The sequence below is a fragment of the Diceros bicornis genome, chromosome 2, assembly GCF_020826845.1.
Source record: "Diceros bicornis minor isolate mBicDic1 chromosome 2, mDicBic1.mat.cur, whole genome shotgun sequence".
Lineage (NCBI taxonomy): Eukaryota > Metazoa > Chordata > Mammalia > Perissodactyla > Rhinocerotidae > Diceros > Diceros bicornis.
The window spans coordinates 45,482,015-45,497,649 of NC_080741.1; the positions used below are offsets into that span (position 1 = coordinate 45,482,015).

A 15,635-nucleotide genomic window follows, 5' to 3' on the forward strand; every position below is an offset into this window, starting at 1 on the left:
AGGAACTTGAACACTTTCATTTTACAGATGAGAAAACTGAGGTGAAAGAGGTTAAGCAGCTTGTCAATGTCACGCAGCAGCTAGTCGGGGAGCTGGGATTCAAAACCAGGAAGCCTGCTGCCAGAGTTCAAACCCTTAACCATGCATGCACATACGCACGTATCAGTCTATACTGTATGCGCCTTAAGAAAAATTCCCTCAATGATTAGTCAGATATATTTCTCCAAATTGCCATTTCTAGGTAGTAGGATTTAGAATGATTTTTATTTTCTACTTTATATCTTTTTTATTTGAATTTTAATGAGCAGATATTATTAATAATTAGAAAATTTGTATATTATTTTACAAATATAGAAGCCCCACATTTTCAACAATAAGTGTAAAATAGACACTGTAGTAAAGGCCAAATGATACTTTTTCTATTAATACAAGATAATATTTTGCTATATTCCCCAGAATAAAAACATACCAACTTTGTACACCATACATGTTAAGAAGACTCCAAGTGACACTAGTGTGACAGAGATAGCACTGATATCCAGTGTTCTTTGAATGACATCATGCCATATGAAAAAGACCTTTTTTTCCCTTTTTGCGAACTTATCAGCCAATAAAGTTAAAATCAGTTTTATAGCCTCATCATCAGCAACACTGGCCTTGCCACAGCTGTGTAGCTGCATGCTTTAGCTCAATACAAGTCACACAGAATAACACAAGCGCCAGTGCAGTTTGGATTCTGCTCTGAGCAAGGTGAACCGTGCGGCGTGAGCGAAGACTGCCTGCTAAGCCTTTTCAGTGGCGCGTGGTAAGCCTTGACCCCCTCAAGGCTCCAGCACCTAAGATGCTCTTGGAAGTTCCAACACTACTACTGGTGACACAGTCCTATAAGGACCAACTCTGCTCCACACTTGTGCCATCCACTGGGGCACAGTGTACTTTCAGGTTATCTAAACCTTCTTACACCACTGTGCTCTCTTCTTCCTGTCCCTGTCATCCTGTGCCCTTCTATCTGTGCCCCCTGCTCATGGAATTTCTGTCACTGTACAGTAACACCTCTGGGGCTGCCCTCTCCTTGGGGGATTCCTGCCTCTTTCTGTATTCTGCATGCAACAGGGTGCAGGTAAGGCAGATTTTCAATCTTGCAGTTCACTGGTCAGTGGAATCCAGGCCTACCCTAATCCCACTTCTCCCCATTGGCTGGCCCAATGGCATGAATACCAAGTGTAACATGGTGAAATTAAGAAGCCTGATGGCAGCCTTGGCTTCAGCTGAGTTCTGCTATCTACTTTTACCAGAGGATCTTAACGGGAGGTTGTTCCGCCATTACCATGTACACTTAACACTAGTACGTGGGACCAAAATAGCAGACGGGGGAACATGAGAACTTTAAGTGTAGGTACAGAAGAGGCCCTTACGGTTCCAGTTGTGGCCAATCTAAAAACATGCAATGATTCAACATATATAGACTTATTGGGCACTGCAGGGTAGAATGACTTCTGCTACCACAGCCAATTTCCCTCTTTCATGCAGACTGTCAGCCAGGACAGCAGCCAGAAATGACTATAAGGCACAGAGCAGCCAGGTTCTACATAAGCCTTGGGGCACAGGATTAGTAGATAGCCATCCCAAATTCTGTTCTTCTTTATCATGTGTTGAACTGCATACAGGGCCAAAGAGAGACCTACAAAGAAATTAGATTCATGTGGCTTTTACATAAACTATGGAATCACCTGCCCACAAAAGGTAAATCTTGACAATGGTGGTTGAAACGCACATATGAAGAGAAACACACTGTGAGTTCAACCATTGTGGGGACAGGGGTAATGTGCCTATTTTACCCAAGACCAAGAAAAGAATAATGGACGCTTTATTCTCTTCCTGAGTTTGGGTAACGAAAAAACAGTTAATGCGATTATAAATCCAAAGGCTAAGAAGGAAACAGGGATATCTTTAGGAATCGCCTTATTTCAGACTCAAGGAGAAACATGAACCAAAATTACAGAATTACTCTCAGTCATGAAGCAGAACAGGGACACGTCCCCAGCAAGAGAAAAATGAAGGGCCACACCAATCACGCTGGAAGACGAGAGGGATTTCCTCAGGAGAAAAGCTGCAATTTTAACGGCCAGGGCTGGAAGGAAGAGGGACAGGACACCTCAGGAGGCTCTGAGGCATAGGACAACTTAGAGGCATCCTCTAAACCTCTGACAGGCAATTGTGGGACATACCCCCCCTCCCTGAGACCCAGGACAGCTGACTCTCAGAGTCACATAGGATGTGCGCAGATCTGAGAGTGGAAAATCAGCGCCGCACACGTCTACCCCACTAGAGAGTTTCTCAGTGACACTGACCATGTGGGGAAGCTGGTGAGGCCCGTTCCCTGAGGAATGTATCTGGGAACCTCATGGTCTCAGGACTCACAGGAAGGTGTAGGAGAGATGAGACACGACATACTGAAGACAGCCTGGCCACAGCAGCCGAGGCCCAGGCCCAGGCCTGATTAGATGCTGCACTGACGGAAGGCCACTTCTGCACAGAATCACCCAACTGAGTCTTGCCACAGACTGACCAGTGAGGCGAAACAAGAATATTTCCTCCTCTCACCCATACTTTCTGTCTACTCTCATTACCCCAGATACTGGGGTAATGCTTCTTTCGGCTGGAATAATATCTGAAATGTACCGTGATTTCTTAGTAGAAATGCTATCGGGGCTGAGAGGTTGCCCTGGACTGAGGGGGTTCCCAGGACACAGACTTTCAGTTTTAAAACTGGGACAAGTTGGTTACACTAAAGAAGGTCATTACCCTTTCCTCCAAAATATGCAGAGACGGGAATCGGCATTTGGTTTTCTGCTTTTGAGATATTCCCATTGCCAATTCATTGCCTAATAAAAGAATAATAAGCATGGATTACTTGGATTGCTCCTTCTATTCTGTAATTCTTTGATGATTTAGAAATGATATACAACAGAAATAAAAAGGTAATTTATTGGTTACATAATTTAATCCAACAGTAGTCTACTTATACAAGAAAGGAAGATAAATATGCTCTTCCAAGACACAGAGTTTTGGATATGAATTTAGGGAAGATGTATGCTTTCTAACAGGTTTGTTTACTTCACAGGTCTGCACCAGGTCATCCTATGTAGGATGGCGCCAAGATCAAAGGAGGTCATATGACAACTAAATGCAATGTAGGATCTTGGATTGGAACTTGGACATTAGCAGGACAATTGGTGAAATTCAAATAAGGTCCATAAGTTACTTAATAGAACTGTATTAATGTAAATTTCCTGGTTTCAAAAATTACATCATGGTTATTTAAGATGCTAACATTTGGGGAAGCTAGGAAGGGCAAATGGGAACGCTGTACTAGTTTTGCAACTTTTTTGTAAACCTAAAATTATTTCAAAATAAAAAGTTAAAAAAAGATTCCCGTCCAAAAAAATTCCCTATTCTCCCCTAACACATACACACAAAAACCTATATATACTAAAAATAATAGCTTTTGACTCACATGACACTACACTTATTCTGAGCGGATAACCCTCAAAAACCAAAGTTTTATTGTTTATAAAAGCAAAAAACTAGAAACATTTTAAACGTGCAGCAGATGAGGACAGGCTAATAAAGTCTCCTACAGCTGTCATTTAAACCCTTGAGAAGTGTATCTACCTGGAGCGACATGCAATCTCACCTCCAAGCACAGGACTTGACACACAGCTGAAACTCTAATAGGTGATAAAAGAATGAACTATTATGTGATGAACTATTATACAACCATTTAAAAAGATGTTTAAGGAGAATTTTTAATGATCCAGGAAAATGCTAAGTGAGAAAATGTTAAGTGGGGGAAAATGCAAAATACAAAGTAATATAACAATAGGACCCCAATTATGTAATACGTACATTTAAATACATAAAAATTACAAAGGGAATTAAAAAGAATTGCATCAAAATGTTAGCAGGATTGGTGAAATTACATGGGGTTTTAATTTTCAACCTTATACTTTTCTATCTTCCAAGTTTTCTACAATGGAAAAAAAAGTTTGACTGGGTTTTTTTTAAGTGCACACACACTCCAATTTACCAGGCCTTTTCTATCCCTTTCCATTATTTTAGATCTTTTAAACTTCATTCTTCATCTGCAATTCTACAATTCTTTCAGCTACAGCTGGTCAGAATAGATATGATCCACCTTCCACAGTTAATTTAAAACTGTTTATCATACTCACAGAATGGGCCCTTAGAAAATATCTAGTCCTCTAGGTTAGTGTGAATTTAAATTGAAAGAAGCCAGATAATATTTAAATTTTTTAAATCCCATAGGATTAGATTTTTAAAAATTAAAACGCTGCAGGATTTAAGGGAATGTGATACAACTGTTTTGAGTCTGAATAAATCTCAACTATCTCAACTATACTTTTTAAGTCTGGCACCTCCATATCCTGTCTCGGCTGCTTGGAACAGGGCTTTACAGAAGACAGCGCACACCAACGCTGGCGCTGTGAAGGCACCAGGAAAATTAGAAGCAGCCTATAGGAGGCAAACCCCATTCCAGCCACCTTTCTCCAGTGTCCCAGGCACTGGCCCTGACTTGCATCTATTATTTAAACTGTACGACGTGTCCCAGTCAAAAGACTGGAAACCCAACCACCCTGATGTGAAAGAGAGCATTACCCTGCAAGCTCGCTCCGGCCACACTCGTTCTGAGATACCCTAACCCTCCCTGCTCCGCGGACTGTCCGGGGAAGCGTGAATCACGGGCCTCTGTGTGCTGGTCCTTCCAAAAAACGCCGTTCACTATGCTTCGCCGACTCCTCCACCCCCATTCATGACCTCCTTCCCCATAGCTCTGAAGCTCTCCCCAACTCTCCAATCCTGACTCCACCAGCCCCAGGTTTCGGCCTCACCACGTCTCTCCCATTACTCAACCCTCCACCCCCAGACCACATCCCCTCCCCAAACCTCGGCTCTCCCCAGGCCCCACCTGCGACTACCACTCCCCTCATCACCTTCACTCCTCCCTCCCCCACCTGAACACCCCCCAACCTCTGCGCCCATCAGGTCACACTTCCCCATTCCTGGGATTGCTAGCACCAGGAGGTACCCTGGGAAGGAAGGGCGGCGGCCGGGAGGAGTCCCGGGAGGCGTCCTGCCGCAGCCCAGGCTCAGCCACCCGCACGAGCCGGGGCTCTGCACCGCGGAGAGCGAAGGGGTCCGAGGCCCCCCGCCCCACTCACCGGCCACCGCGGCGCTCCACGTCTTCGGGGGCGGGCCGGAGAGCCAGCGAGACCCGGAGGCCCGGCAAGGCGGGGCACAACAGGGGGCGGACCGGGGCCTGTGGGGCGGGCGCGGCCGTGCGCGGGGCGTGAAAACGTGGTAACGCGCGGGCGGGGGCGGGGCCGCGGTGGGGGAGGCGGGGCCTAGCTAAACATGCACGGGGCGCGACGGCGACGGCTCCGGAGAAACGAGAAACGGGCCTAGCTGGGCGGTCGCCTGGATTGGGAGCGGAGCTGGAGAAGGGAGAGGCGTGCCTGATGGGCTGTCACTCCCAGAGGGGCTGGGACCCGGGGGAGAGGCGGGGCCTCGCTGAGCCGTCACTCCGAGAGGGGCTGGGACCCAAGGGAGAGGCGGGGCCTCGCCGAGCTGTCACTCCGAGTGGGGCGGGGCCGCAGCAGGAGAGGCGGGGCCTCGCTAGGCTGTCACTCCGAGAGGGGCTGGGATCCGGGGGAGAGGCGGGGCCTCGCTGAGCTGTCACTCCGAGAGGGGCTGGGATCCGGGGGAGAGGCGGGGCCTCGCTGAGCTGTCACTCCGATAGGGGCGGGGCCGCAGCAGGAGAGGCGGGGCCTCGCTGGGCTGTTGCACCGAGAAGGGGTGGGACCTCGTAGAGCGGCTGGGAAAAGACTATGCCTCTTCACATTTCCCTCTTTTCCATCCCTTAAGGTTCAGAATACAATTTTCGTTATCACTTCCAAATATAAGAGCAAGTCCCATTTTAGTTGTAACTCACTTTCAGGTAGTGAAAAACCCAAATCCTATTTATTATTAAAACCCCACATTCAATAAAGCCAAATTCCTTACCAGGGTCTATAGGATCTCCAGCCCTGCCTCCCCTTACCTGTCTGAAAACCTCTTTTACTCTCCCCTTTTCTCCGCGCCAGCCGCACTGATCTCCTAGCTCTTCCTAGAACTCATCAGACACCCTCTCACTTCCCACCTCCGGGTCTTTGCTGTCCCGACTGTTCCCTCTGCCTAGAAAGCTCTTTGTTAATTGTGGAGATGGTTTACTTCCTCATCTGCCTCAAGGAAATCGAATCCCACTTTCCTCCTGAGGCCCTTTCTGACTTTCCTATTTAATACCTGCTCTCTTCCCCACCCCAGTATCTCCCTTACCTGCTCTCCTGTTTCGTTTTTCCACAGCGCTTATCATCTTCTAACGTTTTATATTATTATGTTTATTGTCAGTCTCTCTCTAGAATGTAAGCTTCACAAGGGCAGAGATTTTTGTCAGTTTTGTCCACTGATATATCCCCAGTGCCTAGCACAGCGTTAGATCCACAGTAGGCAAGCCATAACACTCAGTGGAATGAAAGAAAACCATGAATGAACTCTTTGTCCCTCCATACATCCAGCTCAACCCAGAGGGATGCCTCAGAGTCCTGCCATGCCAGAGAAGCCTGCTCTGCTTTTCCATGCCCCTTCCCCTTCTCTGGGTCTTCCAGGTTCAAGACAGAAGAGAGAGACACCAGGGGAAAGGAGCAGAAGCCTAATTACTTGGTAGGGGCTGCTTGTTGTTCTTCCTAGACCCCTGATGCTCTGTCATGGCATCTCACAACCTTATTGACCACTTCCCATGTGGCTATCTTTTAGGAAGTCCTGCATGGGTATGTCCAGAAGTTCTCTCTCTTCTGAAAATGGGGACAAATTGTTTATGAACTTCAATAGGTTTAGATATTAATTATTCATTAGGCTTTTTTTTTTTTAATTTCAGTCTTCCTATCCTGTCATTCCTTGAACTTATGGTCATCCCTCCAGATAACTTCATCTTCTGATATTTATATGACCAGAAGGATTAGAAAAAATAAAATTTGAATGGAAATATTAAAAATGTCTTTCACATAGACGATCTCATTTCATCTCCACAATTACAAAATTAAAACTTTGTGTTAAGTACGACAAATTAGTTGTTGGACAACACAAACGGCAGACTTGAGTTAATGACATGGATTTCTATATCAATTATCTATTGCTGCATAACAAACCACTACACAGAATTAGGGATTCCCTTCCCCACCTCTCTCTTTTCAGAGATTTCTTTCATACTCTCTCGCTCCCAGGACCCCCTTTTTCCAGTTTTTCTGGCCAGAAAGGTAGGGTTCTCTTGGAGTTTCCTGTGCTGTTGTGAAAGATGACATGAGTGGAGCCACATTAAAACATAACCGGAGCAGCCATTTCAGAGGAATTGCCTTACACGTCTTGTTTTCTTTATCTTCCAAACTGGACCAGACCCCCAACATTCCAAGAAGTCAGCAAGGACAAGAATATCCTGTTTGTAAGGACTGATAAAACTAGACTTTGCTGATGACCGAATGGCTAACCAATCAATGAAGTACAAACCTAGCCTAACCTCATCTAGCACCAATGAACACTTCCTTAGTACAACTTACCTCATCTTCCTTCCTTTTTCTCATGAAAACTCCGAGCCCCTGCCTGGATAGGAGCACATTTGATTTTCTACTCCAATCTGTGTCCCCCGAATTGCAATTCTTGAGATCCCAAATAACCTTTTCGCTTCACTTGCAGTTTATGCCTCTTATGTGTTGACACTTTCTATCTGTTGTGTAGTTCTGTGCAACTGGGGCTACCCTTGGGGCAGTGTTGAGGGAAAAGAGAGAGAAAAGATTCGCAGGGATTCTTCTGACCCTTTTTGTACAACAAGAGTCCCTTGTCCCATTTCATCTGTCCAGAGGGACAAATTTTCTCTTGGGGCCTTACTTATCCGCGTCACTGTGTTACAGCGGTGCAGCCCTGTGACTGGGACTGGGCTCAGGACAGAGGAGGGAGAAGAAAAACAATGAGGAGTTTCCACCACTTTCTCCAGCTTGCAGCAGCCTGCTTTCCTGGCTCCGGGCTATTATGGTCAGGCTTCTCTGGACTTTCTGCTGGTAGTGCCTGGTAGGCAGCTCCAATTCAGCCTGCCCTCCTGTCAAAAGTAGGAGGTAAAGGGGAAAAAAACCAAAAGCAGAAAGGAATCTCAACCACCCCCTTATTGGTCTTTCTTTAAGGTTTGAGTTCCCTACCCAATCCACCTGCTACAATATCCTTTTCAGAATCCTTGGGAAGTTTTTTTTCATATTTTGTCCAGAGATTTTACTAGTAATTAGTGGGGGACATAGGCTGTAGTGGACTTACTCCATTTTGGCTAGAACTGAAACTTATCAATCTGACAGATGAAAAAGGGTTTTAATTTGTATTTCTCTTCTTATGAGCAATAAAGAGGCATTTGTATTTTATTTTCCTTGAACTATCTATTTATATATTTTGCCCAATTTTCTACTGGATATAGAAATGCTTTATATGACAATAAAAATAGTCCTTTGCTTAGATGTTTTTCTCAAAACTTTTTCTGTTTGTTATGTCTTTTGACTTTTCTTATGCTGTTTTGTTTATTTGCTTATTTATTTTTATTGGCCATGCAGATGTTTTCCATTTCTAACTGGTCAATTTTATAAACTTTTCTTTTACTATTTATTACTTATGGGTTATATCATACTTAGAAAGTCCTTCACCTCTCTTAGATTACTTTGAAAATGCTTCCATAGTTTCTTCTTAACATTTCATGATTTTACTTTTTTCCTTTTAAAATTTGACCATCACAAATTTGTTTTGATGTGAGTTAAGTGGAATAGATCCAACTTTACTTCATATCTTGGTAGTTACACATTTGCCCAATCTCATTTACTTAATAATCTATCTTTCCCATACTGATTTTAAATGCCACCAACATCATATATCAAATTAACTTCTGTATTTTGGGGCTTTTACAATACATCATTCTGTGTCTTTAAACACTCCAATATAGTCAGAAAAGGCCAACCCAGTCCGACAGTTCCTGAATCCCTTATTCCCATCATAACGGTCTACTGTAGCAGCCTCTGAAGCCTTGCTTTCAGTAAACTGTTCATTCCAGGGGACCACAGGTGATCATTTACGTAACTCTTTCCACTGCATGCCCTAGATTCATAGTATCCCATTTTCCACTGGTGGCAAGGTCACTATTGTCTTCAAATGTAGCCAGGTCAGATCCAATCCCAGATTCCCATCTTAAGGGCCTGATTCCTCCAATCACTTCCAATACCAAATATGTGCATGCCAGGGCTGGAGCCACAGTCATCGCCTGAATGAAAAGAATGGACGCCTAAACCTGTGAGTTAGGGATTTCAGAGTTGGATCAAGAAGCTGCTGCAACCACTACTGCTTCTTGACACCCAGAAAACTTGAGAATAAAGACTGGAACTTACTGCAAAGAAACCACAACCTTCCTCTCCAGTGGAAAGGCCAGGAGCCATAGGAAGATGGTTTCCTAACTTCCACCTACCTGATCTCAAGTGATTGCATCTAACTAGAGAACCTGATGTTGTTTTCAGGCTTCCAACCCCTATACTTAGCACATTTTCACATAAATCTTGCCCATTTCTTATGAAGTTTATTCCCAAGTAGTTTACCTTTCTTGTTGCTAGTGTAAATGAGACCTTTTCTTCCTTTATAGCTTCTCTTTCATTGTTACATGTTATATGAATGTTTATTTCTGTATATTAATTCTATACCCAGAATAAAATCTCTTAGAGTTTATAGTAGTTGATTCCCTTAAGATTTCCAAGTTTACAGTCACAAAATCTGAAAATAATTACAATTTTCCCTCCTTCTTTCTTGTCTTGTTTCTGACATTAAGGAAATGCTTCTGGTGTTTACTCAGCAAGTAGGAGTTTATTTTTGGGTTTGAGATGAATATATTTTATCATTAAGTGAGAATCCATTAATGCCTTTTTTGTCGAAGATTTTTTACTTACCAAAGATGAACGCCAAATTTTGTTATATGTCTTTTCATCATCTATGGAGATATTCATGTAATTTTTTTTTTCTTAGCAATAGTAAATTTTGTTAATAGGTTTCCTTATTTAGCTTTTATTCTGAGAGAAATGGGGAGCTGTGGAGGAATTCCAAGGAGATGAGTGACATTATCTGACTCACATCTCAACAGGATTACTCAAGCTTCTATGTTGAGAATACACAGCCGAGGCATAAGGATGGAAGTGAACTATTGCAACAATTGAGGCAAGAGATGGACTGTACCAGGGTGGTAGCAGTGAAGTGAAGAGGAGTTGGATTGTAGAAATATTTTGAAGGTAGAGTTCTCAGGAATCGATGACATATTTGGGGTAAAGTATGAGAGAAACAGGAGTCATGTGATAGCATTGTCATTAACTGAGATAGGGATGACTGTGGGAGGAGCAGGTATGGAGGAGAGTCAGGAATCCTATGTCGGGCATATTGAGTTTGAGATACCTTTTGGAAATCTGAGTTGCAATATTGGCCTCTGGCATTCAAGAGAGAGGTCACAGCTAAAAGGATGAATCTGCAAGTTGTCAGCACGGAGAAGATATTTGAAGCTGTGAGATCAGATAGGCTCACCAGAGGAGCAGGTGCAGTTAGAGAAGAAGATTGAGCCCTGGTCCTCAACTCCGGTGGTAAGAGGTTGAGATAAGAGAAGAAAACAGCAAAAGAGCTTGGGAAAGACTGGCCATTGAGATAGGAGGTAAACCAAGAGAGTAGAAAGGGGGGGTGACCCAGAAGCAAGTGAAGAACATGAATTAAGGAGGAGCTGTGCCACATGTTGATGACAGGTCAAGCAAGATGAGAACTGAGAACATAAAATAATATAACAGCACTAAGACAAACATTTGTTCTATAAATTATTGTAAACATACCTAAATAATTTGCGGATAAACAAAGTTGTTCAAACTGGGTGAATTAAAACTCAGCTCTATACGCTATGTAAGAGACACACCTAAAACGAATTAGTTCAAGAGTTTTAAAATAAAAGGATGGGCAAAGGCACACCAGGCAAATATAAACACAAATGCAGCCAAGATCGTGATTTCAATATGGTTGGATTCAGAGCAAAAAGCATTAAAAAAGACAAAGAAGGGGAGTTTAGAATGCAAATGTGTCAAATTCACAATGAGACAAAACTGTTATGAATTTGCACCAAAAAAAAGTTGTCCCTGCCTCAGGCCCTTTGCACTCGTTGTTCTGTTTGTCTGGGACACTCTTCCCTAGAGCGTGGCTAACTCCTTCACTTCCTCTAAGACTGTTCAAAATGTCATTTTCTCAATGACTCCCACTGTGATCTCCCTATTTAAAATTGTAACCTACTCTCTCTATACCTTTTAAACTCGATTTTGCTGCTCTCCTTGGCCCTTACGGAGTTTTCTTTAGTGTGTAGTCTTTCATGGATGGCTTCTAGTTTTTCCTTCAATCTTTGATGCCTTTTTTTTTCTTTCAGTTCTTTTCAAAGCACTACCAGCTCATGTTTTACCTCTTTGTCTCACCTTCTCTCATATGAGCTACTTGCAGGAGGTAGATGTTGATAGAGTCCAGGTTCCTGGCTAGAAGGAGTTTGTCTTATGTCTCAGTAATGAGTGGGTGAATTGTTTACTTGTTCCCAGCGAAAAAATAGGCAGCTGGAGGGCTGCTCACAGTACAGTCTTCTCATCTCCCCGCTCACTGGCAGACTGCTTCCTGCAAATATACGGCTTGTCTGTGTGTGTCCTCATTCAACCTTGCCCCCTTCGCTTCTACCTCCATTCTCTGCATGCTGCTCCTCTAGCTGGAATTTGGCTTTGTGCACCCTCTACCCCACGCCCTTTACCTTGGAGTATCCACTGCTCCTCTCTGAGATCTGCAACCATGAGTGTGCCCTCTCCACTCCTGCCAGTGTCCCTACTTATCCTCACTGCCCTGGGTACCACCCCCATCTGTTTGATGTGATTTTGAGTCTCAGATGTCTCCTTGTTTTGTCAAAGATGGATGTTTTAGTCATTTCGGGCTGCTATAACAAAAATACCTTAGACTGGTGACTTAAAAAACATTTCTGATGTTTTCCATTTTGATGTCTAGGAATGAAAAACAGAAATTTATGTTCACATATTAAAAGACCTATCTCATCCTCCTAGAAAGAAATATGTAAACTGTTTCCATCCTCCCTGTAAGTGTTGAATACAAACATCTATTTGTTAGAGTAGATGAAATAGTGTGTAGGCATTTTTAATATCCTGGGGAACGTGTTATTTTATTTTCACTGTGTTTTTACTGGAAAACTATAACATGGACTAATGACCATTTGACATCTGCCAAATAACCAAGGACACAATTTGGCTCCCAGTGTTATTTCAATTTCTTGTCTTAGCGGGGAACAGACTATATGGCTAATAGGTCTTTTTTGTGTCTTCTGTGTATCTAATACATTCCCGGAATAAAGCCATTGATGTAATGGTATTCCTCTATGAAATTGCTCACCTGAGGAGAACTGCTCATCCTAAATATTAGATTTTGACTAGGGTGGGTATCTTCAACTATCAAAATCTGTATCATTAGTGTCAAGAACTACATAGGGTATGACATTTTACCAGACTTGTGAGCTAATAAGTTAACTTGTCAGTTTCATGGATGCCAGCAGAAGATAAGAGACTCCTGGGTCAGAGACAGAGGACTTCATTAGTCATTGCATAGCAGTCAGTGTGAGCTCCATGTTTGTGTTAGTTTTCCTTGCTCCCCAAGTCTCATGGGGGCAATGTGGAGCAGCCCCGGTGGATTCTGCACACTCACAGGGTTTGCATCATACCTAAGAAACCCTGAGTTTAGGTAACCCTGGTCTTTTAAAGTGTCTGTTAGCAAGCCTGCTCAACCTTTACCCTGAGGGAGATATTATCTTTATCATCCTGGTCAGAAAACAGGTCTGCCCTCTGCTCCATTGGGAGAAATCAGCTCTATCCTCAAGGATGTTTGCTATACAAATATCCTTCAAAAGATAGTTTGGAACAAAGGATGTCAGTGCTTTTACTCAGAAGATGTGCAGACAAACTAAAGATCCATGCAGAATTATCTCCCAACAATTAGGAGTAGCCTTGCTACCAGCACAATTCATGAGTTTTCCAACAGAAGTGTATTCTACAGCCCACACAGGTAGCAGACCTTCAGAGTTACATAGACTTTGTAAGAGCACAAAAGATTACTGAATTTCCTTTTTATATGTCTTTTAATTAAAAAAAAGTTAAAATAGATAACACAGGAACTTAGTATAAAAGTAAAAAACTCTAAGAGAATAGGAAGTGAAAACTTAGTCTGTCTCCATATCCCCCAACCACTCATTTTCTGTCCCCAGAGGAAACCAGCTTATTTTGAATTTCCTGGAGAATACATACACACACACACACACACACACACACACACACACACACACACACAGCAACTACTTGGAATTCTTCTACTCACCTACACATCCCCACCCACCAGAAACAATCAAAATTAAGATCGATGAAAAATCTAAAACCAAAAACATTTCAGTTTCATCCAGTGACTTTCAAAATTCCTGCATTCCTTTACTCATACATTCCCCACTGGTGACCACTCACTGAGCTCACACATGTGTAGGGAGCAAGGCATTTACAAACATAATTATAAGATAAAGAATAGTTAGGGGGCCAGCCCGGTGGCGCAGCGTTAAGCACCAACGCCCTGCTTTGGTGGCCCAGGGTTCGCAGGTTTGGATCCCGGGCACGCACTGACGCACCGCTTGTCAAGCCATGCTGTGGCAGCGTCTCATATAAAGTAGAGGAAGATGGGCATGGATGTTAGCCCAGGGCCAATCTTCATCAGCAAAAAAGAGGAGGATTGGCATTGGATGTTAGCTCAGGGCTGATTTTCCCCACACACAAAAAAAGAAGAATTCGAGGAGGAAAATAAATGTACTATAGGAGATCAGAGGAGGGATAGATTACTTGGAGCTAGAGGGACTCCTGGGAAGATTGACGGCAGATGTGATGTCTGAGCCGGTCTTGATGAAAGGAGAAGATACGGTCATGTGGATGTGTGTGAGCTGAGTGAGGGAGGGGAGTGGAGGAGTAGACAGGCATTCAAGAAGGAGGAAGACATGAGCAAATGTACAGAGGCAGGAAAGCAAAGCATGCACTACGGAGCAGTCCATGGAGCTGGGGCAGAAGGGTCATGAGGAAGGAAGGGAAGGAAGGAGAAGTCCTTCATGGCCTCATGCTGCCAGTTACCATTTTCCTGGGGATGGGTGCAGCAACACGATCTTCTTTGGTCCCACCTCAAGACAACAAGGGTATTGAACCCACGTGTAACAACTCACGCATCATTTAGGACAGCTTGTTGCTGGCATCTACTTCCTTCCTTCACAGCAAGCAAACATTCTGAATCTAACTTGAGTCCCCAAGCCTGGTGTCTAATTGTTGCTCACCACTCATGTCAAATCTTGGTGCTCTGAACCCTGGAAGGCCCTGAACATCACTTGAAGGCCTTCTTCATGCATTCTGGATATAAATAACAATTCCATCTGACTTCTTCCAATATGCCCTACAGATATTACTCTGCTATTTAAGTATTGTCTAGTAAACCTAAGTCCATAGATGAAAATGAATTGTGACTTATAAAGTAAATACAGTCCTTTAATCTATATGACACAATAGAAAATGACAATGTTTTAAAAGTTTTTGACTTGGGGCCGGCCCAGTGGCATAGCAGTTAAGTTTGCATGTTCCGCTTCAGCGGCCCCGGGGTTCGCGGGTTCGGATCCTGGGCATGGACATACTCATTGCTCATCAAGCCATGCTGAGGCAGCATACCACATAGAACTAGAAGGACCTACAACTAAGATATACAACTATGTACTGGGGCTTTGGGGAGAAAAAAGAAAAAGAGGAATATTGTCAACATGTTAGCTCAGGGCCAATCTTTCTCAAGAAAAAAGTAAATAAACAAAAGTTTTTGATTTGCTCTGACATTGTAGTTTTGGTTTATTTAGTTCCTATAATTTGGTAAGCTCTGATAGCTTCTCTTTGAGTAGTCCAGTGTGTGAGAGGTAAATATTTTAATATGGTGAATCCCTAACAAACAAACAAACAGAAAACATAAACCAAAAACAGGGGTGCCTTAGTGTGGGTTCCCTCAGAAGCAGACTCTGAGACAAGGATTTGGAGACAAGCAGTTTATCTGGGAGGAGAGCCAGGGAACACAGGTAGGTGAGTGAGGATGGGAGACGGGGAAGGGAAGGCAGCCAACGAGGGGTGGGTCATCAAGATGGTCCTGGGCGTAGCTGGGGCTGAACAACACTGAGCAATGCTGGGAGCCAGTGGAGAAGGCACCTGCGAGTTTCCTGCCTGATGGGTAAGGAACTACTGGCTGGAGGAGGTGAGTTCTCTGGCACTTCTAGCCACCGTTTCTATGGGGAAGGAGGGCTCCTGCCACTAGAGGCACCCTCAGGCAATGACATGCAGTTGCTGGCCATTAGAAGCCAGGTTAGGTGGAGAGTCCTGCCAGGGATACGGGTAGGC

General features: G+C 43.7%; 1 protein-coding gene across 5 annotated transcripts in view; it reads right to left on the minus strand.

The window, feature by feature from the left end:
* ANO10 (anoctamin 10) overlaps positions 1-5,332 on the minus strand; it is a 217,970-nt gene extending 212,638 nt beyond the window's left edge. The window contains exon 1 of one of the 5 annotated variants that reach the window (XR_009222230.1): positions 2,806-2,885. Coding sequence is in view for 2 of the 5 variants with exons in the window: in XM_058556024.1 (XP_058412007.1) it covers positions 2,806-2,842 (37 nt within the window). In the remaining 3 variants the exon portion in view is untranslated. Of the gene's footprint in view, positions 1-2,805; positions 2,887-4,680; positions 4,783-5,243 lie in introns of those variants that run through there. The other 4 variants (XM_058556041.1, XM_058556033.1, XM_058556024.1 and 1 more) reach the window with 4 other exon arrangements.
* Between the last annotated feature and the right edge of the window lie 10,303 nt (positions 5,333-15,635).